At 48.7% G+C, this 27,847-nt stretch overlaps 1 protein-coding gene across 10 annotated transcripts in view; it reads left to right on the top strand.

Annotated features, from left to right (window-relative positions):
• Snap47 (synaptosomal-associated protein, 47) overlaps positions 1-19,525 on the top strand; it is a 42,901-nt gene extending 23,376 nt beyond the window's left edge. For 9 of the 10 annotated variants that reach the window (XM_006534022.4, NM_144521.3, NM_001356452.1 and 6 more), the window contains 2 exons: positions 5,017-5,141; positions 18,856-19,525. In XM_006534022.4, coding sequence (XP_006534085.1) covers positions 5,017-5,141; positions 18,856-19,002 — 272 coding nt within the window. In that variant the 3' untranslated portion in view covers positions 19,003-19,525. The remainder of the gene's footprint in view (positions 1-5,016; positions 5,142-18,855) is intronic. The other variant, NM_001356454.1, reaches the window with a different exon arrangement.
• The last annotated feature ends 8,322 nt before the right edge of the window (positions 19,526-27,847 follow it).

The following is a 27,847-nucleotide window of genomic DNA, read 5'->3' as shown; positions in this document are numbered from 1 at the left end:
CCTCTCCGCTTGGGGCAGGGGGCGCTTTAGTTAGGAGGCACTATAATGTTTAGGAGGGTGGCAGCTATGCCAGTGGAGGGAGGACTGAGGAGGCCACAATAGCCTAAAAGTAAAGTAACTTCCCTAAGGAGATTCCTGGGGCTCTCATGACTTTATAACTCATGAAGTCATAGGTTCATTGCAAGATAGACATCCATCCAGTGGGTCTCGTTTGGTGAGAGTTCTGCTGACCACCCAGTGACAGAAGGCCTAGTCTTGTGCACAGGCTGCCTGTGGCTCGATGTCCAGATAGCATTACCTTGGGGAAAGCTCCCCTTCCTGATCAGTCCCCGAACTGATGCAGGCCAACCTCCCATATTATAGATGTCAGAATCAGAGATTTCTTTGTAACCACAGTGCTAGCAACAGCATGCTGGGATTTGATTGCGTTATTAGGGACCTGTTCTTTGTAGGGGGCACAGGAAGTGGTCATCACAGGGCACTTGCATGGGGTGAATAGAGCACTTGGAGTGTGACAGTCTGTTGTTTATGTCTCCTGGGGACTCCCGGAAGTGTTTTGAGTATACTTGGTAGGAAGGAGGCACTATCCTTTTTTCTAGCACATGGGCGTGCCCAGCTGGCTGCTCTGTGCAGGAAGCTCACATGTACTGAGGTTTAATGGGGAAGATGGCTTCCAAGGAGGTAGGAACTCGGTGGTTTTCTTACCCACAGCTTGGTGGGGAGGGTTGGCACCTTGCCCACACCTTCATGTGCTGCAGTGCTCAGCTAGCTTCTATCTTACCACTGGGAGGTGGAAACTGGAAGCCTTGACTGAGGCCCCAGGCCCAGCCTCTTCTGAAGGTGTGCTATGTGCATGTGAACACACAGGGGCAGTCTTGAAGCACGGCGAGCTTTTGCTGTCGGGAGTTAAACTTTACGCAGGGAAGCTCCCCAGAGACTGCTGTAGTGAATGCTTCCTGCGGGCCACAGGCTGCCAGTATCAAGGGCTTGGGCCTGGAGAGCAGGAAGATTGGCCATGGTATCTGAGAAGAGCACAGCTTGATGCTGTTGCCCCCTCAGATCATCCTTAAAGACTTGTGAGCTTAAAATAGGTTGAAAACAATACATACAGGTCATTGTCTTTTGTTCAGTGTCATGTGGTAACAGGTATCTCAGACTCTGGAGTTTCAGATTGTGGAATATTTGTGAACAGTAATGAAATAACAGAGCTCAAGTCTGCATGTGGAATTCACTGCTGCTTCATATCTGCTTTAGGCACACAGGCCAAGGGTGATTTTATACATTTTTTTCAATGATTTTGTGCACAGACTGTTTCAGAGTGTCCTGAAGTTTGCAGCATATGAACTCTGGGTTTTAACATTAGAGTCCTATGCTGCCCCAACCCCAAATCTGCTCTGTTGTCAACTTCTAGTGCTAGCATGCCTCCTTGTCCCTCCAGGGAGCACCCATAGCAGGTACCTAATCTCTTACCTCACTTCACCTCTGCCTGGCCCCCTCTGTCCCCAGAGCCCCAGGGTCCTGTGATTGTGGGTTTCTGAAAAGCCTGTAGAAGTCCCCACCGCAACACTCCCTGCTGGAGTACACAGGCCATGCATTTTTATGGTTTATCTGGATGAAATCAGCAGTAAGGTGCCCTCCCATTCTGTGACCAAAACACGCATAGTGTGCTCTGAGTCATCTGTTTGCTAACTCTTTCTTTTTTTTTTTTTTAAAGATTTATTTATATATTATATGTAAGTACACTGTAGCTGTCTTCAGACACACCAGAAGAGGGTGTCAGATCTCGTTACGGATGGTTGTGAGCCACCATGTGGTTGCTGGGATTTGAACTCCGGACCTTTGGAAGAGCAGTTGGGTACTCTTACCCACTGAGCCATCTCACCATCCCCTGCTAACTCTTTCTTTGCTGCTTGCTGTTGTCACATGCCCAGAAGGACCGTCCCCAGACACTGGTGTAGGACAGTGCTCAGGGCTCTCAGCACTTATGCCTGAAGCCACTCGCCATGTCCCCGACCATACATCACAGTGGAGGACAGAAGATGGCATCTGATCAGCTTGGCCCAAACTGTCTTTTAAGACGGCTTAGAAGCCCTTGAGAGTCCTAGATATAGGTATCCATCTTAGTCATGGTGTCTATTGCTATGATGAAACATCATGAGCAAAAAGCAAGCTGGGGAGGAGAGGGCTTATTCTGTGTACACTTACATAACAGTTCATCATTGAAGGCAGCCAGGACAGGAACTCAAAATGGGCAGGAACCTGGAGACAGGAGCTGATGCAGAGGCCATGGAGGAATGCTGCTTGCTGGCTTGCTTCTCATGACTTGCTCAGCCTACTTTCTTACAGAACCCAGGATTACCAGTCCTGGGGTAATCTCACCTACCGTGGACTTCCCCCCGCCCCCCTTAAATCACTAATTAAGAAACTGTCCTATAGGCTGCCTACAAATGAATCTTATGGAGGTATTTTCTCAATTGAGGTTCCCTCCTCTCCGATGACTCTGACAGCACCATAGGATAAGGACCTCAAGTGTGCAAATGCTGTGCTGTTTGGCAGAATTCTCACAAAGGGTCCCTGATGGTACAGTTAATACATTTTGCCTGATGGCGATCTCTGGGCCCCAGGGCAGGGTTTGTAGGAATAGACATGAGTGGCACTGTGGGTGTTGGTGTTCCTGGGTCCAAAGGCAGGATCCTCAGGGTTGCACTGTGCTGATCTGGGTTGGCTGGGAAGCTGGTTAGGGAGAGTGACTTGGCCTTTCCACACCTGTGGTCTCCATGCCTGATATTGCTCTGTGCTACAAAGTCACCATGGAGGTATAGGGTGTGTGTGGAAACAGAATATGATTTCCTTCTGTTTGCCCTTCCTCCTCGCTCTGTCCTGTCCTTGGGGATGAATGTGCATTTTGTTTTCTGACCTGTACTCTCGGCTCAGGCCTCATGCAGCCTGCAGCCCCCCAGAGGAGCTGCTTTCCAAGTGCAGATGAGGAATGTGAGGCCAGGTATTTCCCAGAAGAGGAATCTGTCTGCCTGGGTTGGTCTTGGTGCCTTTACTCTGAGCTGTGTGCCAGCGGGCTGTCCGTGGGGAGATAGCATCTGTCCCTTTTGCCAGCTGACCTCCCTTCAGGCCATCTTACAGCTCTGTCCCTGTACTCTCACTGCCTTGCTGCAGGAGCCGTTCTTGCTCACTTTTATTAAACAGATCATTAGTGACTGAAGAGATAGAAACCATCCTGCCCAGAGCCACAGTAATTCTTCTCAGATGTTTCAAAACATGGATCAGCGAGTCAGCAATCAGCCCTGGAGGTGGCAGAGCACTCTGTGGCTTAGATGGGTCCCAGCTGACCCCACAGCTTGTGGAAAACATCCCAGACTCCATGTGTCTGTGGGTCATTAGAAACATCCATTAGGAGAATCTTGCTTCAGCTTTGTTTGTTAAAGCAAAGTCCCAGTTGTTGAAGCTGTTGAAGTCCAGTCAGCCAGCAGTGAGCCCTAGGAGCTGGGGTTGAGGGAGGCTGATAGCTACCACCCCCACATTAGTACCTGGCAAATATGAGTTTGTAATCAGTTTGGCTTGTTGGACGCAGTTTTGTTGAGAATGCAGTAGGAAAACCACTGTCCCAGTGACGGTTCTAACTCAGCTACTTGGTAGATTGGGTTTACACACTGAAGTGTGCAGTGTGTGTGAGGTGAAGGGGTTTACCTCTGTGTTTATCTACCAATCTCACGGGCTGTCCTCATCCTGCCTGTCTTCCTCCTAAGGGTGTGCCTTTCTCAGGAGGGATGCCTTTTAAGACTGCTGGAAGAGATTCAAAGAGAAGGAGATTTTGTGCTGTGTTTGAAGCACCTGGGAAAGACAGGCATGTCTTAGTGACTGATCTTTTCGGTCCCTGCCCTCAGACCCAGTGAGAGCTCCCCTAAGTGTATCCCCTTTTCTCTCTTTTTCTAGTGTGCAGCGGTGACCTCCAGGCTGCACTACCTTGCCTAGCTGAGAGGAGGGTGAGAGCCACTGGAGGGGGTGCTTGTCAAACTCAGTGTTCCCCTCTTTCTTCCCAGCCTAGTAAATGCACTTGGTTGCTGCTCTTTTTTTTTTTTTTTTTTTTTTTTTTTTTGGTTTATCGAGACAGGGTTTCTCTGTGTAGCCCTGGCTGTACTGGAACTCACTCTGTAGACCAGGCTGGCCTGGAACTCAGAAATCCGCCTGCCTCTGCCTCCCGAGTGCTGGGATTAAAGGCGTGCACCACCACACCCGGCTTGGCTGCTGCTCTTTATGTGGGGTACCTCGTATTGTAGGGAAGAGGAAATATAAGACTTCAGTTGCAGACCTTCTCTGGGCTATGAAGTTCTGAGTTTGTGGCTGGAGTTGCTCCTAAATAAAGAACGGGTGGCACGTGGTAGCCACCAGGACCCACTACACTGGGCTGGTTGCACTGTTACTGCCAGTTGTCCTGTCTTGGGTGCAGAGATTACCCAACACACAGGTGTATGTGGATTTGTATGAGCTGCAGAACTGTCCCATTGAGCTGAATGCTGCCTGACCACAGGGTGGGTGGTTCTGACTCACAAGCTGGGGCAGGCTTGTACATGCAGCACCACTTGGCTCCAGTAGCTGGCCATTTCCTGTGCTCTCTGGAACCACAGTGTTCTGTGGAATAGCTCAACTGTCCCCACATTTCCTGGTGATATGTATATTTCACCAGGGTTCTATAGTTCTTGTGTTTTATATGCCACATCCTTAAAAATGTAAACATGTGTGAATTATAGGCCCTTCTCTTAAGAGATACTTACAAAGTTAGCTCTGGGTGCTTACAGTATTGTAAAGTCACCTTGATATGGGGCATTCAGCTCAGGAGGGGCCCAGGACCAAGGCCGACACATACCCATATGGATACTGTGACGCGCACCTTGGGCCAAAGCCTGTGGCAGTCTTAAATGCCTTCTGTGATGTTCTGAACGCTTGTGTGTGGTTTGCTCCCTTCCGAAAGTTTTCACCACTGACCTCAGCTTCCTGTTCCAGCATCCAGACCGAAGGGCTGCACTCCACACCGAGAGCTGCCCACAGGAGGACAGGAAGGCGAGCAGCTGCAGCTGCAGAAGAACTTGCCACTGTTCTCTGAGGGGGAAGCCCAGGAGCTGACACAGGTAGAGGGTTCCCACTGCCTCAGTGGGACAGTCCAGCATCTCTGTCCTCTCCATCTGTGCCTTATTCCTCTCCTGCCTAAAGACAGGCCCTTGTTAGATTATGCATGCCTTTCACTAAAGCAGTGGATCTCACCTTGTGGGTCATGACCCCTTTGGGGGTTGCTTATCAGATATTTACATTATGACTCATGACAGCAACAACATTATAGTTATGAGGTATCAGTGAAGATAAATTTATGGTTGGGGGTCATCACAACATGAGGAGCTGTATTAAAGTGTCACAGCATCAGGAAGGTTGAGAACCACTGAACTAAAAGAAGCTGCTTGGTTCTAGGTTTGCTATGCCCATCCCAGGTCCCTTGTTTCATGGCATACAGACTCATAGTGTACACACCCTCTGCACATATATGGTGCTGACCTTGTGACCTCCACTTGATATGTGTGTATGTATGTATGTATGTATGTGCTGTACGTGTGTGCACTGCATATGTACTATGACTTTTCTGCATAGTATATGTATACTGTCTAGTAATGTACAGTATACATGTGCTCCATGTGTGTTGCATGGTATACAGGTACTGTATGCTGTGTGCTGTACATGAACACATGTTCTTCTCTGTAAGCATGTATGTACAGTTAAAGATAAACTAGCTTGCTCAAATCTCTCATGCTCAACATTAGATTCTGAAAGGTTTCCACTTTCCCTGAGAAAATTGAAATTGAAATCCCACATAAATGCTTTGGTGTTGCTGCACAGCGTAGGTGCCTTTCCTCGAGTTTTTGAAGAAACGTCTTGTCAGTGTGTCCTCTTACTGACAGGTGTTTCAGTCTGTACCCTAGATGGTGAGAGGATGTGATGGCTTGTCTCCGTAGTCACAGCACTCTGGGAGCTTAGGCTAGACTGCCAAAGGTTCAAGGCCAGCCTGGATTGAAGAGAGAGACTGTCTAAAAACAAAACAATAACAACAAAAGCAACACCCAGATAAGAGCTGTTAGTAAGGCTGGAGCATGAGGGTAAGGTAATCAGATCATGAACTGCATACATCATGCATGCATGCATACATACATGCATGCATACATACATACATACATACATACATGAGTAAACATAACCCAGTTCTTAATTTAGAAAAGGAAAAATGGGGGCCGAAGAGACAGTTTAGCAATTAAGAGCACTAGCTCTTCTTGTAGAAGCCTGGGCTTGTTTTTCAGAAACCACATGGTGGCTCACAGTCGTCTGGAATGCTGACTTCTGATCTCTGTGGATACTGCATGCACACAGTGCACACATGTACATCTAGGCAAAAACCCGTACACATAAAGTGCTACTACGTAAACCTTTTAAAAGGACATGTGACTAAAATGTTGAGTCAGCCTTCACACTGCCCTGGACCTCCTGTGAGGCTTGTTCTAACCAAGACCTGTAGCCACGTTCAGAGATGGGAACAGCTCTGCCCTAGCTCTGCCCCTCGTCTATGGGAGTTGCAGGTAAATACAGGGGTTCTGTTTGTGGGGACATGCCTCCAGCAGATACTGTCTCCATCGAGAGGTGGCTGTGAATCAGTAAACCTGGTTTTAGAAATGAGTTCTCAGCTGTGTGTCTGCATAGGCACAAACTTCTTTGAGCTCAGCAGTTTCCTCTTTAGGGGAAAATCCATCCTTTTATGAAATGCTTTAAACATAGACCCCTATTCCTTTTTCTTCATGGTCCAATGTTTATCTGTAAGCATGACCCAGGCACACAGCCAGCTGTGAGCATCATCTTCTGTAGGTCACTAGTCACATTGTCTTCATGACCTTTCAGGTGTGGTCTTCCTCCTCTGGGGTTTTGAGAATGACTAGTATGTCAGGGCCCATGTCCCTGAGTGTCCTCTGAGTCCTCTCCTGAGCTCTTGGACAAGAGAGCATCAGCCTTGGGAGGCTGGGTGTGTGGCTGCTCAGTCTGCCTTTATGACAGTGTTTCTGCCCTGCAGTTGTGTTTAGGCAGAATTTTACTTATTAACTGCAATGGTGGTCATGTGGTCTGAGAGGCATCTCCTGTTGTGAATATCTAATTTCTGGCAGCTTTCATCCTAAAGTTGAGGGTCAGGGGGACAATGTAAGGCTGAACACAGTCCAAGCCAAGAATGGGGTAGGGCTCCACAGTGCCTGTCTGTGGCAGTACCTGGGCGGCCCTGGCATCCTCTGTGCTGGCAACACTGAGCCCAGTGTAGAGGTAGTAGCATTGGAACACTGAGGGCAGTGGTGCTGGAAGGGGGTCTGCGGTGCCAGGCTGGACCTGAGGGAACAGGCAGGTGGGGACTCGCGATGGTCAGGAGGTGCAGCCTGGCTTTACAAAGTGAAATGGTCTTTTCAAGGTAAAACACATGTTTCATATTTAGAGAAGAATTCCTGGCTGTGCAGTTGAAGCTCTAACCCAAGTAGGAATGAGTTAAATTCTGGGGAAAACAAAAATGCAAGAAATCCTCCTCCATCCAGCTGTGGTTTTGGTTGCAGATGCTATTAAAGCCATTATGTTGAGATGTGTCCTGGTGATTTAAATTGCAGTTGGGGATGCTAATGGGGAAGTGGCCAGGACTATACAGGGGTGGGAGTGAGCTGAGTGGATATGCGGTCTGTGGCCACCGGCTGCCGCGTCACTGTGGCTGGGGGAGAAAAAGCCCAGGAGGCCAGAAGGAAACCAATCCCCTGGTAGATTTGGCACAGCCCCTCAACTGACAACTAGCAGAGTGTCTGCTCCTCCTCAGAACTGTGGCTTCACTTGGTTCACGGGATCTGCAGAGGCACATACTGTGGGTAGCAAAGGGTGGACATGATAAAGCAGGAAGTGGAGATTGCTGTCCCAACGCAAGGCACACAACCCAGGGTCTGTATAGGGTTTCTTCTGTCCCTGTGGCTGTGTCCTGATCTGAGTGGGGAGGTTCTTCATCCCACCTTGCCTTATCCTGGGATTCTACCATAGAGATGAAGATGATCAGACCGGGTGGGTTGTGGGCAGGAAGAGAGCTAGCCCTAACAATGAGCTGTAGCAGAGAAAGGAGACTCCTGTGTGTAAGGTGTCATACGCTGCAGCTCCTCACACTGGGCGGCTGAGGTCTGCAGAGCATGTTGGCCTTATGCTTGCTGTTTTATATCTTCTTCGGAATCTCCCACGTGCTCCCTCTACCCCAGCTCCTACCACATAGACCTGTACCTGGCCAGATCATTAACTGTAGCTTTCTGGAAATAATTTTGTGGTTCTCTACTGATTATATAACCTATTTCAAGACATTTGTGCACCAGTGAAATGGCTCAGTGGGTAAGGCACTTGCCACCAAGCCTGGCCTACATGGTAGAAGGAGAAAACTAAGTCTCACAGGTTGCTCTAGGCCAGGCATGGTGCTACGTGTTTTTAATCCCCAGAAATCAGGCAGAGGCAGAAGAATCTCTATTAAAAAATTGAGGACAATTTGATCTAAATATCGAGTTCCAGGCCAGCCAGGGCTATACATTGAGACCCCCATCTTAAAACAAAAACATAGCAAATAATAATGATAATAAAATAATAATAATGATAGAAAACCAAACTGCCCTCTGAGCACTACATGCATATGTGTATGTACAAAAAAACAGAATATAATGAAAAAATATTAAATCCATGTCTTCCGTCTCTGTCTTTTTATTCCTTTTGAGCAAATGTGGAACATGGTTTATCATCTTCAGTGCCCATCGCTTTGGCTTGGTTTCCCTGGTACCCAGGTTTAATCCTACCTCAAACTGTACCTTCTCCCTGCTGGGAAACATCAGTCAGCCATTTTGCATGAACCTCACCTGCAGGAGAGGAATATATCTCAAGTATCCCTGAGGCTGAAGCAGAATTTAAGGTCAGGGGCATCCACACCCACACTGTCTGCTCATTGAGACCCCAGGTCTGCTCAGCACAGTGCCATGTGCCATGTTGTCCCCTCACATATGCTGCAGGTCTCAGCTCCACAGGCAAGGGCCATACACAGTCCCCCATCAGTCTATACAACCAGGCTGCTCAGCCTCTAAGGGAAGAGCCCAGGAGGACCTCCCTGCCAGGCTGAGTTCAGGGTCTATCTCTTGACTAATTTGTCATGAGAGAAGGCGCTGAGCGGCTTTGGCGACTGCAGGGTTTTGACTTCTTGGTGCCCAAGTGTCCTCACACTTACTGGAACTTTCCTGTGGAACTGTCACAGTTCCTGCCTTCATTGAAGGTCTCTGGGGAATGTTTTTATTTAGAGCTTTAATTCTAGTCCACTTTGACACTGAGCTAAGCCATTGCACATCAGGCATAAGTCGGGCATATCTAATCCTCAAATTCAAAATTTTTTGAACACCTGATGCACGTGGAGGCCAGGTATATCTTTCCTCAATCTCTTCTCCATCTTACCTTTTAGAATAAAGTCTTTCACCCAACCTGAAACCTGCCATTTTGTCTAGACTCACTAGCCAGCGAGGCCTGGAATCCATCTGTCTTTGTTCCACAGTTCTAGGGTTATGGCTATATACCTCAGTGCCCAACTTTGACATAGGTGCTGGGGATCTGGTCTCAGGTCGTCATGCTAGCATAGCAAGGCCTTTACCCACTGAGCCATCGTCTCTCCAGCCCACAACTGACATTGTAACATAAAGGGCACAAATATAGAGCTAGGTCAGAGAGGGTCTCAGAGTTTCCCATCCACTCCCAGGGACTTGGCCTATTACCCTCCAGCACATTGGTATCAGCAGCCAGGACCTCCACTGTCTTTATTGGGGTTACATTGCAGGTCATGCTTGATTGACCAGCCTATACCTGAACCTAGTACCTAATCCCCATTCCCTGAGAGGTCACAGTGGGATTGTGTGGCTACTACCCTCACCCTCCAGTCACACACAGATAGTCATTACATTGCCATAAACTCAAGTGTAGGCCCGGGTCTCATTGGTTACAAAGACAAAGATGTTCCTGTTACTTGGGAAGTCCCAAAGATCTAGATACTCCCAGGACCCAGGAACTAAGGCTACTTAGATCTTCTGATTATTTTTTTAATCTATCTATCTTTCTACTTTTATTTATTTATTTTGGGGCTCATTCTGTAACCCAAGCTAGCCTAGAATTTTCTTTGTTACCAGGTCTATTCCAAACTCATGACAGTATTCCTGTTTTTCCTTCCCAGTTATACCATTATACCCAGCTTTTAAATTCTTTGTAATACAACAAGGGTACAAAAATTTAAATTATAATATTTATCCCCCGTCTGACACTTGGTGTTTGAGACAGGGTCTCACTATATAACCGGGGCTGGCCTTCAACTCTTACAGAGATCCATCTACCTCTGCCTTCCAAGAGCTGGCACTAAAGATGTGCACCTCCTGCCCCCAATTTATCTATTATGCACTTTTCTGCTTTGTTTGGTGGTGGTTGTTGTTGTTGTTTGTGATATGCTGGCTTGGTGCTTAAAGAACACATCACTAAAAACAAGTCCCTGAAGACTTAGCCCTGCTTTTCTTGTTAGAGTTCTACCTTTTCCATCTGAAGTAGTTGGTTCATCTTGAGTTCATTTTTGCGTGTAGAATGAGGTGGCTTCCACATTGCTGGTGAACTGTTTTCCCCTTTGCATCATCTTGAAGCCCTGTCAGATGTCCACTAGCCATGGAGGTATGGGTTTCTCTCTCTCTGCTGCTTTGTTCTGGTCTATTGATCAGTGTTTTAATTACTGTAACTTTGTAGCCACCTCTGTGTGATATACCTCTGTTGTCGGTTACTTTTTAGTCTTTGAGACAGGTAGCCCAGGCTGCCCTAAAAACTCATTATGTAGCCAATATGGACCTTGGACTCCTGAGCCTCCAGCTCCCCAAGTGCTGGGGTCACATATGTGTTTACCACCACACCCAGCTCCCACTCTGTGAGAGTCACTTTGGCGTCCTAGGTCCCTTACATAAGGTTCTGAAAGTTAGCCGTTCCGTTTTGGTTTACAAACTACAGCTTGCATTTTGACCCTGCCTATACTGTCTCTGTGTCACTTTGGGAGGTTCCATGGCCAGAACAGCCTGAAGCCTTCTGACCCAGCACCTAGGGAATCTTTCTGTTTCAGCTTCTAACTTCATTAAGCAAATATTTTACGTGAATGCTACTGTTCCATTCTCTAGGATGCTGTCATAACCAGGGTGATTGTCTCGACTTCCTTTTCCAGTCCTTTGCTACTGCTACAGGAAGCTGCAGGCTTTTGTCCTGCAGCTGGTTGAGTTCATGGCTCAGACCTGGTCACCTTTTTAGCTGAGCTGTAGGTTTTTGTAGTCAGATGATAGCCTCTGCACACAGGAATCATTTGGGTGTTCCCTTTCCTGCTTCACCAGTTATTTTATTTTCTGTGTATGAGTGATTCTCCCACATATATGTCTGTGGTACTGTGTTCGGGTCCTGTTCCTTCAGAGGCCAGAAGAAGGCATCCATTCCTGAAACCAGAGCTGCAGCCAGTTGTGAGGCAACCTGTGTGCTGGGAATTGCACCCAGGTCCTCTGGAAGAGCAGCCAGTGCTCTTAACCACTGTGCCATCTCTGCAGCCCCTGCTTCACTGTTTGACCTCCATGATGTGGTTGCCCTATTGGTAGACACTCATGAGCTCTGTCACCTCTGTTCCTGAGGGCATGCTGGGCTTCATTGATGCCCTTGCTTTGTCAGTGGAAGGTCTTTTTGGTTGTGTCACTGATGTTGAGTCTTTGATTCCTCACAGAGCCCCTGCACTCTGGGATCTGTCCCATAGGGATTCAGTCTGTTTCCTGTGTTGTGTTTTCATTTTCATTTGTCTCTAAGAATTTACTAATTCCCTTTCATTGGTTGTTGCAGAGCATGCTGTTTAATTTGTAGATACCTATGAATGTTAATGGATACCACTGTGGTCAGAGAAGAAACTTATTATTTCAGTCACTGTACATTTAATGAGATTCATTCCCTGGCATATGATGTATGCTGGAGAAAGTCACTGAAGCATGGGGTATTCTACTTCACTCCTAAAATCCTGGGAATCCAAAAGTGAAGTATTTTCCCATGTTCCTCTGCTGGCCAGTAGCCACAGCCTCTAGAGTAGCTTCAGGGTGGGGCTGGCTGCTGAAGAACCAGGGCAAAATTGGAATGTGAGTACCCTTAGCCTTACCTCAGAAGACTGCCTCGGGGTTGAGTGCATCACTGATGCCCGTTGGTTTAATCACCCCGCACCCCTTCCAGACAAGGGCTGAACAATTGGAGGCTCCTGGGGCGAGTGTGCATGGAGACAATGGAAGCCCCGCCCTGTAGCCACACCTGAACTCTTCCATTTCTGGTAATTATCTTTGGTAATTACCCTCATGGTGAACCAGTCAACATAATTGTTTCCTAAGTCTGTGAACTATGAGCAAATCAGTACAACCCAAGGAGGAGCTGTAGGACCCTCCCGGTTATCCGCACTCTCGGTGTTAAAAGGGGCAGTGAGGCTACACTTACTCTTCCCCGTGTCCTCAGGTTGAGGAGTGGATTATAGTTCACTGTGTGCAGCGTGAAGGTGGCACATGCTACATCCTCACCATGTAACCAGTTGTGTTAGTATTATGATGTTACTGTCCCTGTCATGCAGCAGGGCTGTACCGAAGGCTTGGATAAGAACAGATAGTGCTTTGTGAAGCAGCGTGAGGCGCTCACATGTCAGCTAAGATTCTGGGGAGCCATGCCTCAGCACATCTTCCTTATGTCCCCCGACTTGTGTAGTCTTTATGCACACGTTTGACTCTCTTTGAGGTCACCTATGATTGAGCTGTGTAACAGTGGCCTGGGTCAGCTTTCGACCTGTGTAGTCAAGTACCACTGCTGGGCCTCAAGTGAGAGCAGCTATTTGTCACTGATGGCTACCTGCCAGATGTAGTTCTAGGCCCATAGATCCCTGAAGACCTGAGCATAGCCACTCTGCTGTCTCTAAGTTGCCTCAGGAGTGGCACAAGCAAGCCCATGCACGCCATAGAATGCAGGGACCATGAGCCTCACATCCACCCTCCCTGCCAGCCCCAGACCACCAGCAGCCCCTAGGAATGCAGCTGCTGGGCCGTGAGACCGGGTGGTCTGTGAGCTCTGTGTGTGATGGGTTGCAGCAGAGCATGCTCCTGCAGCCCCTAGGGCTTCACCGCTGTGAAAGCCAACTTTCCCTTCTTTACCTTCTCCACAACATGTTAATGGCTCAACTGGAAGAACAGTTCACAGTTGCAGACAGCTTGATTTATCCCAGCTCTGTTCTTAAATGGTTGCTAATTTCTCACTGTAGGAAAATTCACAGTTACTGGGTGAGTCAGTGTAAGTACAGCTGAGAGCAGACAGCCTCGCTCATGCAGACTGTGGGTGCTCGGGTTCACAGAGTCATAGGACAGGGAGGAGCAGAGCGTCACTGCTCAGATCCTATATGAAGGTAGAAACCTGTGTGGGCACACAGAGTGTGTCCTGAGCTAGGCTGTCTTGACAGCACAGCTGTACACCACGAGGCGCTGAGACCCCTTGAGAGTATATGTGGAGACATGTCCACGTGGTCAGTGCATCTGCACCACCTCAATCAGTGCTGGTTACATACTGTGCTGTATGTAGATATTGTGCTGTGGACAATGTAGAGATGCCGAGGGGGCTGACATCTCTCTGTGTTTGCTCCTCTGGTTACCTGGTGTGACCGCGCCAGCCGGGACTGTGTTGGTGGTGCTTGTCTGAGTCCAGGCAGCCTGGTGCTGAGAGACCACTCATCACATCACCACCGAGCTGTGAGCTCTGGTCCAGAGAAGCCTTGACCCTTGGGACTGTTGGGGCCAGCAAGGCTAGAAAGCCCTTCCTAAGGATTCCCTGCGAATGGCCCTCTGCAAAGTTGTGTTTGTGCTGCCCTGAGGACACAGCTGTGCGGGCCCTCCTTCCTGAACTTACAAGTTTCTCCACTTCTGCCTGGTTCCTGCCTGAGCCACCTGGAGTTCCCCTCTCCTACCACAGACACTAAGAGGAGCTGATGTGACCCCGACACAACAGCTGCCGACTGTTGTATTGTAGCCATAGCTTCTCTGGGAGAAGAACCCTCAGTTTCCCAAACTTTCCCAGACACAGGCTTGCACATGGTTGTGTCCTGCCTGTCTAGCAGGGGCTGAGCATCCACGCAGGTGAGGCTGCCTGGTTACCGTGTTGTTTGTTGAGTGTCAAGGACTTGTGGGAATGTCCACTCGGGTCTGGTCTTTGACGCACAGCCAGTCAGGGCTCATCAAGGGGCCCCCAGGGTATGTCAGAGGCTGGCAGCAATATGTGCTGATGACTAGACAGCTTGTCATCCTGAGCCACAGAGGGAACAACTGTTTCTAAGGTTTGGCCAGACTTCACGAGCTCCATTCTTTCCGTCCCCTGTTATATGGAATGTACATGGTGCTATTTAATTACTTCAATCCCTCTCTTAAAGAGAAAAGGCTACCAGTATTCTAGAGGTATTAGTGCTTGGAAGGTTAGCTCAGTGATTTTCTTTGTCTGCAGGCCTAGTAGCTGTTGGATGTCTTTTCAGTATGGCTTCTCAGTATTAATTAATTCCAAGTGCACTTTGGCAGACAGGCCAAGGGGTCTTAGCAGGCTATTTGGAATCAGTTCTATTTTTAAGACTTTTAAAATGGTGAGACTTTTTCCAAATCAAAGGTTGAATAGCAACCAGCCTTTATTTGAGTATTTGTATAATATAATGTTAAAACTTGGATAGGCAATCAGTTGTTTGTGCCATGGATTATTTATGTGTGATATTAGGCAAAGGTCACAGAATACAGTGTCTTGCTCTTTTGATTTGGTTTTGCTTTTGTTGTTTTGGGAGGGTTGTTTTGTTTTGTTTTGAGAAGGTCTTATGTAGTTTAGCCAAGATGACCTTGAATTTCTGGTCTTCTATCTTCTACTTACCAAGTGCTGAGATAACAGGCAGACATCACCACACCCTATTTCTATAATTCTGGGGTCTGAGCTTCAACTTTGCTGTATCCTCAGCCCATACATAGTCTTCCTTTGGCTACACTTTCACTGTGCACAAGGAAGAGCCAATTGATTGAGCTTTTCAGGAAGATGACAGAGGAAATGCAGTCTCACAGGATTATCATAGAGTGCACTCAAGGTCTGTGGCCTCTTGGTCCTGTTTCATATGGCTAGTATTCATGTTTGTCCTGGCTGAGATGTTTGTTAAGCCTGCTTTTCACACTGACAGATTAGGACTTCTGTATTGGGTATATTATACTTAACTAATCCTGACTCTCATTTGTTTACTTTTTGAAATATATTTTGGATATATTCACGTCTCACTCCTCAGTGTGTGGGTGGCTGTTTAAAACCTCTTGGTTTCTTCCTGTCCTGCAGCTTGGTGGCCACTCCAGGCTCTGAGGGCTGGTGTGGGTCCTGCAGCCCAGCATCCAGTTTGTGACTGTGCTTCCTCCAGGCCCAGATGAGGTCCTTGCTCTGTTTTCAGGGACATGCGATTTCTCACAGTGCCCTGGTGCTGTGACTGAGTCATCTGCCCATGGCAATGAACACTAGGCTAGTGGTTATGTCTCTTGTAACTGGCTCAGACTGAATCTAGGGAGCCCCAGAGCTCATGGCCAGTGCTCAGCTCTTCTGGACCTTATTCTAAAAAAGAGTTTGAGGTAACAGGTGAACAGTTTCTAAAATGAAGTTCTGGGAGTGGCATTGGGGGTGGGGGAGTCTATATTTCAAGCTTTTGTTTATCCAAAAGAGGAAAAAGTACACAACAGGAAACAAAACTGGGAGTGTCCTTTCATCGCGTATTTTGAGTTCTCACACAAGCATGTGGATGTAGTAATGAAATCCAGCCCACATGGGCTGAGCGTCCCTTTTCTGAAGCATTCAGGACTGTGCTGGTTTGGGCTTGTTTAGGATTTTTAAATCTTTCCGACAAGTGATAGCGCCTCCGGCCAGCACCCAGGCTAAATAAGCATGGACTCCACTTGTCTGCTGAGTACCTCTGACATGCACCTGAAGATGGTCTCAGAGGACACTTAGCGTGGACCTGCATTCTGGAGAGTTTGGTTTTGTTAAGTTTTTGTTTGTGTTGTTTTGTGTAATCCAGGCCAGACTCAAACTCTGTATGTCTCTGAGACTGACCTTGAACTCCTGGTCTTCTTGCCTCTACCTTCCAGGTCCTGGGATTGTATATGTGCCCCTCCATGTCTGATTGGAGTTTTGATGTGGCCTGTCCTGTGGGCTCACGGGTTGTGTTCAGCAGCAGTGTTTCATCAGCTCAGAAAGTCTCAGATTTGGGACTTGGGGGTAAGAATGCTAGCTTGTCAGGCTAACCTGAGGAATGGTAGTTTGAGTCACAGACAGCTTTTATTTTCTTCTTTAATTCTCTTCTTTCTTATAAGCATGGTTCTTCTTAAACACAGACAAGATAAACGGTTGTATCAATCAAGTGAGCCAGTGCCCGAGGGGCTACAGGATCCACACATAGCACAGCTGGAAACTGGTGCCCAAGTTCTGGCAGGACTTGTCCCCCAGCCTTCAAAGTGGTCATGGTCTAAAGGTATTTCTGTTTCAGACAGACACATGTACCTTAGGGACAAGGATGCTGGCTGAGAACTGCAGTACCGGCACATCAGTGTTCATGCCTCCTGGAAAGGCATGCGCTCTTATGGGACCCATGTGTGCACAGGCCCAGAGACTGTAGAGAGGCATAGCCAGGGCTCATGTGTGACCTGACTGTGGGAGGCTAGGAGGCTTGTCAGATGACATAACTGATAGGCAAGTGGGCGACACAGACAAGATAACCTTCCCACCACAGTGGGCAGGCGGGCAGGAGAGAAGGGTGGGGCTGGGTGTTAGGGATTTGTTTCCTTGTTTCAGTCTGCTGTCTGGTGTCAGCAAGTCTAGGAGATGGAAAAGACTACTGTATGATGTCATCACCCATCCCAGTGCTCACTGTCCCCACTGTGTGCTTTCCAGAGTTCCAACCGGCTCCTGGGGAACAGATCTAGAACTGCAGGCAGCCATCATAAACTGTCTCGTGATGGCAGTGTTCATGGGGAGACACGGGCTGTCTGAAGAGGAAACTCGTTTGGTGGCCCTAGCACAGGCCTTTGCAGTTTGCAGTTTATCTTGTGTCTCTAGCTATTGGGAAAGAGCTTAGGCCCTACGTCCTGGCATTTCCTGCTTGTGTTGTCTGTTGTTAGTCAGATGCAGAGTTCTTGACCAGGTCTCTAAGCTAGTGGAAATGCCACCCGATGAGCAAGGGTACCTTTGTGAATTAGAACTGAGCACTTAGTGTGTCACCATGGCGCCAGCTGGGTGCAGATAGAGCAGTTGGGCCACCTTAGATGTGTGGTAGTTCTGCCTGGGCCCTCATGGGACACTTGTATGTGTGACATCAGGTAAGGGTCAGGGAAGGTTTTAGGATATAATGCAGTCACTAGACAGGCCTTGGGGACCTCAGAAGTCTCCACTCAACCCATCCCTGCCATATGTTGCTGTGGGGAGACAGTGATCATGACCAAGATGTCCTCTTCCTTGGCCCCACTGTGAAGTGAGGTTCTTCCTGAAAGGTGCGGGCAGTCATCACAAGCCGCGGTCGCTGTTTTCTTTTTTGCTGTCAGCTTGAAAGCATGAGCTGCTTAGCCCAGCTCCATGAGAACACAGTTAGAGCAACCACAGCCCGAAGAACTTGGAACTGCAATAAAATAAAACTGCCTGACACGCATCACGGATCTGAGTGGAAGGGAGGCTAAGGGGAGTTGGGCTGGCCTGCAGTGGCTCCATGCACACACATACTTGTTACCTGGCCCTCAGTGCTCTCTGCACCTCGGACCCTAGGTAAGTGAGGCTAGCCTTGTTGAAGTGACTCTGTGGTGTGTAGCCTATTAAATTACCGGCACTTGTCACTCCATGATGAGGAGGGCTCCTTGTGAGGCAACTTCAATATCACAATGTAACATCTCAGTGACTTCCACAGGCCTGAGTGCTTGGTTCCCTGCTGATCTGAGAGTCGTGAACACAGGTGCACACAGCTGTTGCAGCATGGCAAGCGCCCTACTGTGCTGCATACAAGGTTCACCCCAATATTTGTCTAACAGTGTGAACCATGCAGCCTAGAGACTCTGTTAGCCCAGACGTACATGTGAGTATCTGCACTGTGGTTTGTATAAGTGGCCACACACTAGGTTTGTTCATGCCAGTGCCACTGCACAGAACATGTGAGGCTGTGGCACTGTGATGCAGTGTCATTAGGCAGCTAGTATTTTTCAGCTCATGGAACTCTGAGATATCTGCTTGGCAGCAGAGATTTGCTCTGTGGCAAAGACTATTGTGTCTGGGAACGATGCCTTCTGTGTGTGTGGAGGAGAAAGGACTCTGTTCTTTTCAGTCTTGTTAGTCTTACAACTGGGTGGCAGAGTGAGGCGAGATCCATGTGCCTGGCCAGGGCTCCCCTCACACAGAATCCCACAGTTCATGGGTGTATTCCTGGCCAGGTCCACATGGGTTTCACTCAGCACCTTCCAGGGCATGGTTATGTATGCTTTCTGCTGGGGGCAGCTGCATCCTGGCTTGACTAGGGTCAAGCCTAGTGCTAAGGCCAAGCTCAGGCAGCAACTCTGTATGTTGTGTCCTCCTGACTCAGGAAACTGTATCCCTTTGGTTAGTTAGTTAGGTCAGACTGTTGCTATTGAGATACGAATGGAAACAGTGTGTGCTTGTCATTTCTGCTTTCCCCAGATCCTGAGCAAAATGAAGGGACTCGCACTGGACACTGAGGCAGAGCTGGAACGCCAGGATGCGGCTCTGGATGGCATCACCGTAGCTGTGGACCGGGCAACCCTGAATGTGGACAAGCAAAACCGGCGTATGAGAAAGCTGATGTAGTGGGGCAAGCTGTAAACAGCCACCCCTGGCATGGCTCTGCTGATTCTATTGCTATTAGCCCTTTTCCTTTCCCCTGAGACCCGGGAAGCCATTCTGGGTACTGTGAAACTATGAGGCCCTACCTGGGAACTACACCTTCCTAGGATGGGCCAGGAGAGGCCACAATATGCATGAGCATGTATGTTTCCCGGGGCCCTAAGCATGAGGGCCATGTCCTGTTCAGGCAAGAATCGCCACCGTAGCGTAGCCATCCTTCCTGTCCACACTGAGACCCCGGCGTTGAGCTGCCATTGTGGCATCATGTTGTCACATCATATTGTCATCTTTTCACCATTTTTGCCAAACAGTAGAGAAAAATGTCAGTCATTCTGGTCTGGCTCTGCCATCCACTTGCCAGAAACATCAATTCCCCCTTCAAATGCTGCTGTAGCCCCTGCCACCTTTTCCTGATCATCAGTTAGAGTTCTGTAACCAGTAGCCTCTGTGTGTGCGTAATAAAAGAATGTTTATTCGATGACTTACATCAGAGGAGCCGGGTCTATAACAGCCATGTGCACACTGGAGAAACAGAGACCATTATAGCTGCCCAGTCCAAGAGTCTGGAGCCCTCAGCAGCCCCAGTGCTGAAGGCGTGGAAGCTCCTGGAATCACTGGTATTGGTTCTGCATTAAAAGATCAAAGCTAGTGGAGGCTGGTGTTAGCAGAGGATGGTGGCAGCCATGCATTCTCAGTCAGAGAGAGGCCTGCACACTCAGCATGCACTGCCTCCTTCCGCCTCCCATTTGGGTCCACAGTCAGGGCAGCTCTTTCCCTAACCACTGTCCCTCTGGAAGCACCCCCACAAACACACAGGGATGTCTCAACACTCCCAGACATCTCTTAATCTAGTAAGTTGTTGGCCAAGACCAGCATCCTTCTGGCCTTGCCCTGGCAGCAGCCTTTTCTCTCCACATGCTTGGTGACTGACTGCAGTCATGGGTGCAGCCCAGTCCAGCTCAGATGCTCACTGTGGACCTCTCCACTCTGACCTGAAGCAGGAGCATGGTGCCACTCTCCCAGTTTCCTGACCCAGGCTATTCAGAATGTGACAAGGTGCCTGCTTTAGAAGTGGCCCACACTGTCCTGCTGTTGCCCTTTGCTTGATCCTGTGTTTTCAGTGAGCATTCTCAGCTTACTGCTCAGAGCTGCTTCCACCAGCCCCTTTGCCACGGGCTACTGGGGACTCCTGCATGGGCTTGATTATTTGGGGAGAGGGTCTTGTGGGTTGTTTTTTTGTTTGTTTGTTTGTTTTTGTTTTTCTTGAAACAGGTTCTCAGTCTAGTCCAAGCTGGCCTCAGACTTGCAGCAATCCTCCTGCCTCCAGGTGCTAGGATTTTAGGTCCATACTACCTCCCCTGGCCCCCTCGTGTATTTACTGAGTGGATAGCAGATGGCTGGTATGTGGCTATATCTGCAGTGTGCAGTGATGGGATCAGACAGGCACAGCTTCCACCTCTCAGTCCTGCATGTTGGAGCCTGTGTGTTCTCCTCCCCATCTTATGAAGAGCACAGTGAACTGCCAGGCACTGTAGTGTCACTAACACTACAGTGTTCTGGAGCACCTGGTTTACTCCTCCTGCCTACCTCTGCTTCACTCCCATTCCCCAGCCTTCCTCCTCCTGTTCTCTCCACTCCTTCCCCTCCTCTGCTCCCCACCCCCTCCACTCAGTGCTCCTGGGAGACCTTGAACATCCAGCACTTGTCTTTGTGTGCCTGGCTTGATTTATAAAGCACTGTGTCCTCCTGGGTTAGCCATGTTGTTGCAAATGACAGGATTTCATTCTTTTTCACCACTGAATGCTGATCTATTTATCTATATCGTGGTAATTGTTTCTGCTGGTGCTAAGAGCCAACTTAGGGCCTTGTGCATGTTAGGCAAGCATTTACCATTGAGATGCACCCCCAGCCCTGGGCCTTTTGAGACTGGGTATCACTGTGTATCCCTAGCTGACTTCTCACTTGAGATCTTCCCAACTCTGCCTCTTGAATGTTGGGGTTTTAGGCTTGTGCCCCTACTTACAACACCTACTACATTTTTTTTTTATCCATTCATACCACAAGACTTCACTCATGTGGAAGCTGGAAAATCTGATCTCATGGGAACAGAGGATGGAATAGTAATTACTAGAGCCAGGGACAGGGAAATGGGCACAGAATTAAAGTCAAACAAGCAGTATGCTCTGGTATTCTATTTAGCAGAGAGACTAGAATGAGCAATGGGTATTATTTCAGACCAGCTGGAAGAGAGTTCTCACCTCAGAACTGATGGATTCCTGAGGGTATGGACTCTCACCACCTGATCTGACAGCACACTATGGATGTGTTAAGAAAGCAAGTTGAGCCGGGCAGTGGTGGTGCACGCCTTTAATTCCAACACTCGGGAGGCAGAGGCAGGCGGATTTCTGAGTTCAAGGCCAGCCTGGTCTACAGAGTGAGTTCCAGGGACAACCAGGGCTACACAGAGAAACCCTGTCTCAAAAAGCAAAATAAAAAAAAAAAAGAAAAGAAAGAAAACAAGTTGAGGGCTGGAGAGATGGCTCAGTGGTTAAGAGCATTGCTGTTCTTCCAAAGGTCCTGAGTTCAAATCCCAGCAACCACATGGTGGCTCACAACCATCCATAATGAGATCTGACACCCTCTTCTGGGGTGTCTAAAGACAGCTACAGTGTATTCACATATAATAAATAAATAAATCTTTAAAACCAAACAAAACAAGAAATCAAGCTGAGCAAGCCAGTAACATCCCTCCATGGCCTGTGCATCAGCTCCTGCCTTCTGCCCTGCTTGAGTTCCAGTCCTGACTTCCTTTGGTGATGAACAGCAACATGGAAGTGTAAGCTGAGTAATTCCTTCCTCCCCAGCTTGCTTCTTGGTCATGATGTTTGTGCAGGAATAGAAACCCTGACTAAGACAAATTGTGTTGATTACAGACAAGGCCGCGAGGCTGGATCAGTGGCCCAGTGGTTAAGGACACTGGCTATTCTCACAGAGGACCTGGGTCCAAGGGATCTGATGTCCTCTCACGGGCACCAGGCACACACAGGGTGGACAGATACGTTCAGGCAAAACATGCATACACAAAAAGTAAAAACAAAAGTAACGCCCAGAAGGTGGTGTGTGGGGACATGTGGCTTTCACACGAGGCTTTCCCCTGAGGTTCCACACATTGTACACCCACACATTGTGAATGGGTAGAGCACCACCCAACAGCCCCTCAAGACATGTTCTAACATTTTGAGAAACTGATCCCTGTACAGCAGTCAGTGAGATTTGTGTGGTCTGCAAGTTGAGGCACTGCCCCAACCCAGGGCCAGAAGGGACCTCCGTGAAGGCCTGGGGCTGGCCTGGCGTCCCAACCACAGGCTGATGAGCTGCATGTAGGTGCCAGGACGCTTGGTCGTAGGCACCTTTCCACATCCATGTCTTATGCCCCTGGCACCTTCTCAAAAGTTGATTCTGTTCGGGAGGATTCTTCCCCTTGGTCCTTCTGAATAGAAACAGCCACGGCTTTACTCACTCCTGACCCACAGGACCTGTCAGCCTTCTCTCCCCTCCGGGGCCTCCAGACACGCTAACAGGGTTTGGGATAGGCAGATTCAATGGTGAGCTTGCTTTGCGTGCATTTCTCTGGTCACAGGGAAGTAAATGCCTTAGGAGTCCCCCACATTAAGCCCCTTTCCCTGTGCCACTGGAATGTGGAGTCAAGACACAAACATGGGAGTGGCTAGCAGGCCCCAGTTTGGGCACTCAGGGCTCCAGACTTGAGAGGTTCTTCTGGGGAGTGTGCAGAGTGTCCTGTGTGCAGAGTGTCCTGTGTGTGCCAGTGTAGAGCAGGGACACAAGTTACTGGAAATTGCTCTGGAGGCACGATGAGTCGAGCACTCATGGGACACAGCTTGGAGTGGGGCAGGGGGTACCTCAGGGTCCTAAGACCCTGATCATGTTTGTCAAATGTAGCACATCTTAATACTTGTTTTGTTTGCCTGGTTTTTGTTGTTGTTCTTTTGGGGTTTTTTTTTTTCCTTCCTCTTTTGAGTGCCACTTCCTTAGGTCTCACTATGTAGCTCTGGCTAGCCCTGGCTAGCCGACACACTGAGTACACCAGGCTGCCCTCTAACTCGCAGAGGTCCTCCTGCCTCTTCCTCCTCTCCTGAGTGTAGGGATTAAAGGCATGTGCCACCATGCCTGACTTAGTTCAATACTTTTATTGTGCTTGTATGCACAATAGACCCTGTTCTTGAGAGGAGACCTCCAACAGGGTCTCTTTATGTAGGCCAGACTAGCCTCACACTCAAAGTCCTGCCTCACCTCCTCAGAGGTAGGAATACAGATGTGTTACCACCATCTGTCTGCTGTTGATAGAAATAGATGTTTGCCAGGCCCCCTGAGCTTTTAGGATTTTCCTGAGAATCTTTCTGTAGGCCTGTGAGACAGAGACAGCTCAGGAGGAGCCAGTATGCAGAGCAGAGCAAGGCTGCCAAGCCCAGCATGCGATAGAGACACTCAGAGATGACCCCTCTGTATACCCTGCCTTCCTGGTCAGTGCACCCCACAGATACACTGTCTGGTAGACTGCACTGCACACAAGGAGAAGCTGACTCTGGAGTAGAAAGATGGGAAGGCACAGGGATTGTTAGAGCAGGGGACACCAAGCACAACAATCAGGCACAAAGAGATACCTTCAACATGACAACCTGCATGCCAGAGCCTGCACCTCATTGTCAGCAGCACACAGCGCATAGAAAACACCTAGGTGCCTGTTCATCCATGCCCCACTTGACTTCTGACTCAGCGTGCAGAGTTCAGCACTGCAGGAAGCTCCCTGCCTGCAGGACACACACCTTCCTAGGTGACTCTCATCCACTGCAGGACCCAGGTGAGGATGGCGCTGGTCTTACTACGATGGAGCCTCACACTAGGCTAAGTCGTCACTGTCCTTCATAGTCACACAGGATGGCGTCTCCCCTGTCCCTGACTCCTCAGCATAGTCAACAGACTCTAATTCTCTTCCTCCAGTTAGTTGCCACATCCCAAAGGTTCCACAAACTCGTAACAGTGCCACCGGCTGAGAATCCAATCTCCTGACACATGAGCCACAGGAGATATCTTATATACAAGCCATAGCTCCAGACAGACAAAATCTTGTCAATAGTAGCCCTGACTTGTTCTCAGAGAGATGGAGGTCAGAAACTTTAAAAATAAAACAAAACAAACAAAAAAGGGCAAAGTTTCTGTGAAAGAATACAGTAAATGTAAGTTTACTAAAAATAAATGAGCTAACATATCTGCATTTGTCTATGTGCATAGTGTGAGTAATGACAGCCATGATGCAAAAGACTCATAGATAGAAATACTTTGGTGATAGGGTGATAGAAATATTTTGTAATTTCTAACAATTCATTTTTTTTGAAAGATTTATTTCTTATATGTAAGTACACTGTAGCTGTTGTCTTCAGACACCCCAGAAGATGGCGTCAGATCTCATTATGGATGGTTGTGAGCCACCATGTGGTTGCTGGGATTTGAACTCGGGACCTTCAGAAGAGCAGTCGGTGCTCTTAACTGCAGAGCTATCTCTCCAGCCCCTAACAATTCATTTTTATTTTATGTGTGATGTTTGCACACACACACACACACACACACACACCTGTATATCCTCATGCATGCCTGGTGGCCAGAGGTCAGAGAAGGATGGTGGGGTCTGTGGGGCTGGAGTTACAGAGGGTTGTGACTGAGAATTGAACCTGGGTCCTCTGAAAGAGCCTCCAGTGCTCTTAGCCACCAAGCCATCTCTCCAGCTCCCTGCCCCATTTTTGAGTCAGAGTCTCACTATGTAGTCATGACTGACCCGGGATTGGGAAGTAGAACAGGCTGGTCTCAAATTCACAGACATCCACCTGCTTCTGAGCTATTACAAAAGAATTTGCCCCACATGCACCTTTTAATAAGATATATACAATCTTATCAGTTTCCCAAGGCTGGGATTTGAACCCAGGTGCTGGCAGGTTGTATCCTCATCTGGGCTCAGCTGAGGTCTCCAGTGCCACCACATTGGAGGCAGAATTCAGTTTCTGTGGCAGTAATGGCCCAGATTGCCACTTCTCTGGCTGCCAGACTGTTCTCGTCCCCTGGTCTCTCCACACCACAGCCTCTGCCTCCACACTAGCAGCCACAGAGGCCCCAGCTGGTCTTCCTGGGCTCTCACCAGTGCTGCTGCTAGGCCCAAGGTAACACTCCCTGTCTTAGCATCTACTCACTCCAGGCCTTGCTGCCATCTGCAGAGTCGCCCTACCAAGACCTCATTAGTACCTGTACACACTTAGAGAGCTGTGTGTACAGCGGGGCTTGAAACGTTTCAGCATCTAAGGATTTGCCTTTCTTTTCCCTTCATCCACAAAATCATTGTCTTGTCTGGCCCTCAACCAGACTCAGTGAAATCAGGAAACTCCTTTGGTTAGATATTATTGTCAGCTTGACATAACCTGGGAAGAGAGAACCGCAGCTGAAGACTTGCCTTGATCAGAGTGGCTTGTGGCCATGTCTGTTAGGGACTGTTTGTGATGGATGATTGATGTGGGAAGGGCCCAACCAGCTGTGAGCAGCACCATCCCTAAGGGGGGGGGGTGGTCTCAAGCTGCATGGGAAATCTAGCTACCCATGAGCATGAGAGCCAGCCAGCAGGCAGTGCTCACCCATGCCTTCTGATTCTGCTTCATTCAAGCATGGATTGGGAGCTGGAAGTATTAGCCAAATAACCCTTTCCTCCGCGGGGTGCTTTTAATCAGAGTATTTTGTCCCAGCCACAGGAAGGAAACTAGAACAGAAAGTCAACAGTCCACTTTCACTTGTCCAGTCCCTAGCCCCTTCATCCCAATAAAACATTGTCCCTGCTCTCTCAGCATTGGCTGTGCTGTGCTGTGGGGCTCCAGCAGTTACTTCTGATCTGAAGTTTTTTTTAAATATTTTTTGAAGATTTGTTTATTTTATTTATATGAGTACACTGAGCTGTCTTTAGACACACCAAAAGAGGGCATCGGATCCCATTACAGATGGTTGTGAGCCACCATATGGTTGCTGGGGATTGAACTCAGGACCTCTAGAAGAGCAGTCAGTGCTCTTAACCACTGAGCCATCTCTCCAGCCCCACCCTACCCCCATCCGAGTTTTTACTCCCATGTTTATAACATGGAGCTATCTCTATTTCCTATAAACAGTGACAGAGTGCAGTGTCCCGGCCCGGTAAGACCCTTGGCCCAGCCCCGTGGTATACAGCCTTGAACCTCCTGCAGCCCCTCCCTGTCCTCATCTGTGAAACAATGCAATATCTAAGACAGCGAGCACACACAGTGGTGCTCTGGAGAGAGACTTCTCTCGTTATCTTCAGTCCTTCCCAAGAAATAACCAGCACTTGTCACCCCGTGGGCACCTTTCACCACGAGCATCCCAGTGGGATAGTGGCAGCTTGGCAGCCAGCTAAGAAATCCAGTGAGGGCTTGGGTGAGACCACCACAGCGGCTGCCACACCCAGGGGATGGAGGGCCTTTTTTGTTCTTGCTTTGTTGACGTACAGTGAGAGGACTGGGTGCAGGCATAGCCCATTCACGGGGCTGCCGGGATTTGTTCCACATGTGAGACATGTTTTTAATTTAATGGTTTATATCGTGGCGGATGGTGTTTACAGCAGTGAAATCAGTGAGATGGAAGCACTGTGGGCCCAGAAACCTTGCTTGGCACACAGGCTGGTCTGAGAGAGGATATCATGTCTGGCTTGATGGTCATGGGTATAGGTCACCTGAGGGCCATAGCAGTCCAAGAGAGGAAAGAGCCAAGAGACAGAAAGGCTGGGCCTCTTTGATCTCACTGGTCTCCACCTTGGAATCCCTCAACCTTTCCCATATGTAGGAATCAAGACAGTTGGTCTGTCAGCTAGCCCCAGATCAGGGCTGTGCAACTGGGGGCCATGAGGACAGAGAGATTCCAAGAGTCAAGACGATCTCAAGCAGATAGCCTCTGTCTTGGGAGATGAATGTGAATGTCTTGGATTCTTTATAACACTGCATTTTGAAATCCTATCTGCCTAGTCCCATTTAACATGGGCCCCGATCTCCAGGAACATACCGGAGAAATCATACTCCTAGCTGTGGAATCATTCAACAAGCCCCTGGTCCCAAGAAAGAAGGAGAGGGCTTCCTGGAGGCAGGAGCCAAAGGGGGATGAAACAAATCAGGCCAGCAGCAGAAGGCAGGTCCCAGTTCTATCGGGGAGAGGGAGGAATGGCTGGGAACAGGAGCACCACCCTTGGTGTGTGCAGTTGAACACACCATCGTGTGTGTGTGTGTGTGTGTGTGTGTGTGTGTGTGTGTGTTGGGGTGACCTGATAGCATTGGAACAGTGCCCACACATCCACAGGGAATGTCTTCTAAGATCCCATTGGTTGGTCTGAAACCTCACGCAGCATCTGCCTTGACTGCTAGCCTTTTGTCTGTGATTTTATAAGCTACAATTCAGCCATGGCCAGAAACTAAATACAGCAACTGGGCATGGTGGCACATATCTGTAATTCCAGCACCAGGAGGCTGAAGCAGGAGGATTGCTCAAAGTTTACTGCCCCACCCCACCCCTCAACCCTGGGACATCCTCACCCAGACCTTAGCAAGCAGGATAGGCTGGGTTTTAATTTGTTTACTGTACTGTGGGTTTCACTTTCCCACCCGAAGGAAGGACTCTCATGGCTGGACCATTGATCTGCTCATGGAAATGACTCCCGGGTCACTTACAGGGTGGATAAAGTAAAAAGCTAGACAGA

Source organism: Mus musculus, chromosome 11 (genome assembly GCF_000001635.26).
Source record: "Mus musculus strain C57BL/6J chromosome 11, GRCm38.p6 C57BL/6J".
NCBI lineage: Eukaryota > Metazoa > Chordata > Mammalia > Rodentia > Muridae > Mus > Mus musculus.
Note: the sequence above shows the minus strand (reverse complement) of the source record. Positions and strands in the feature narration are given on the sequence as shown.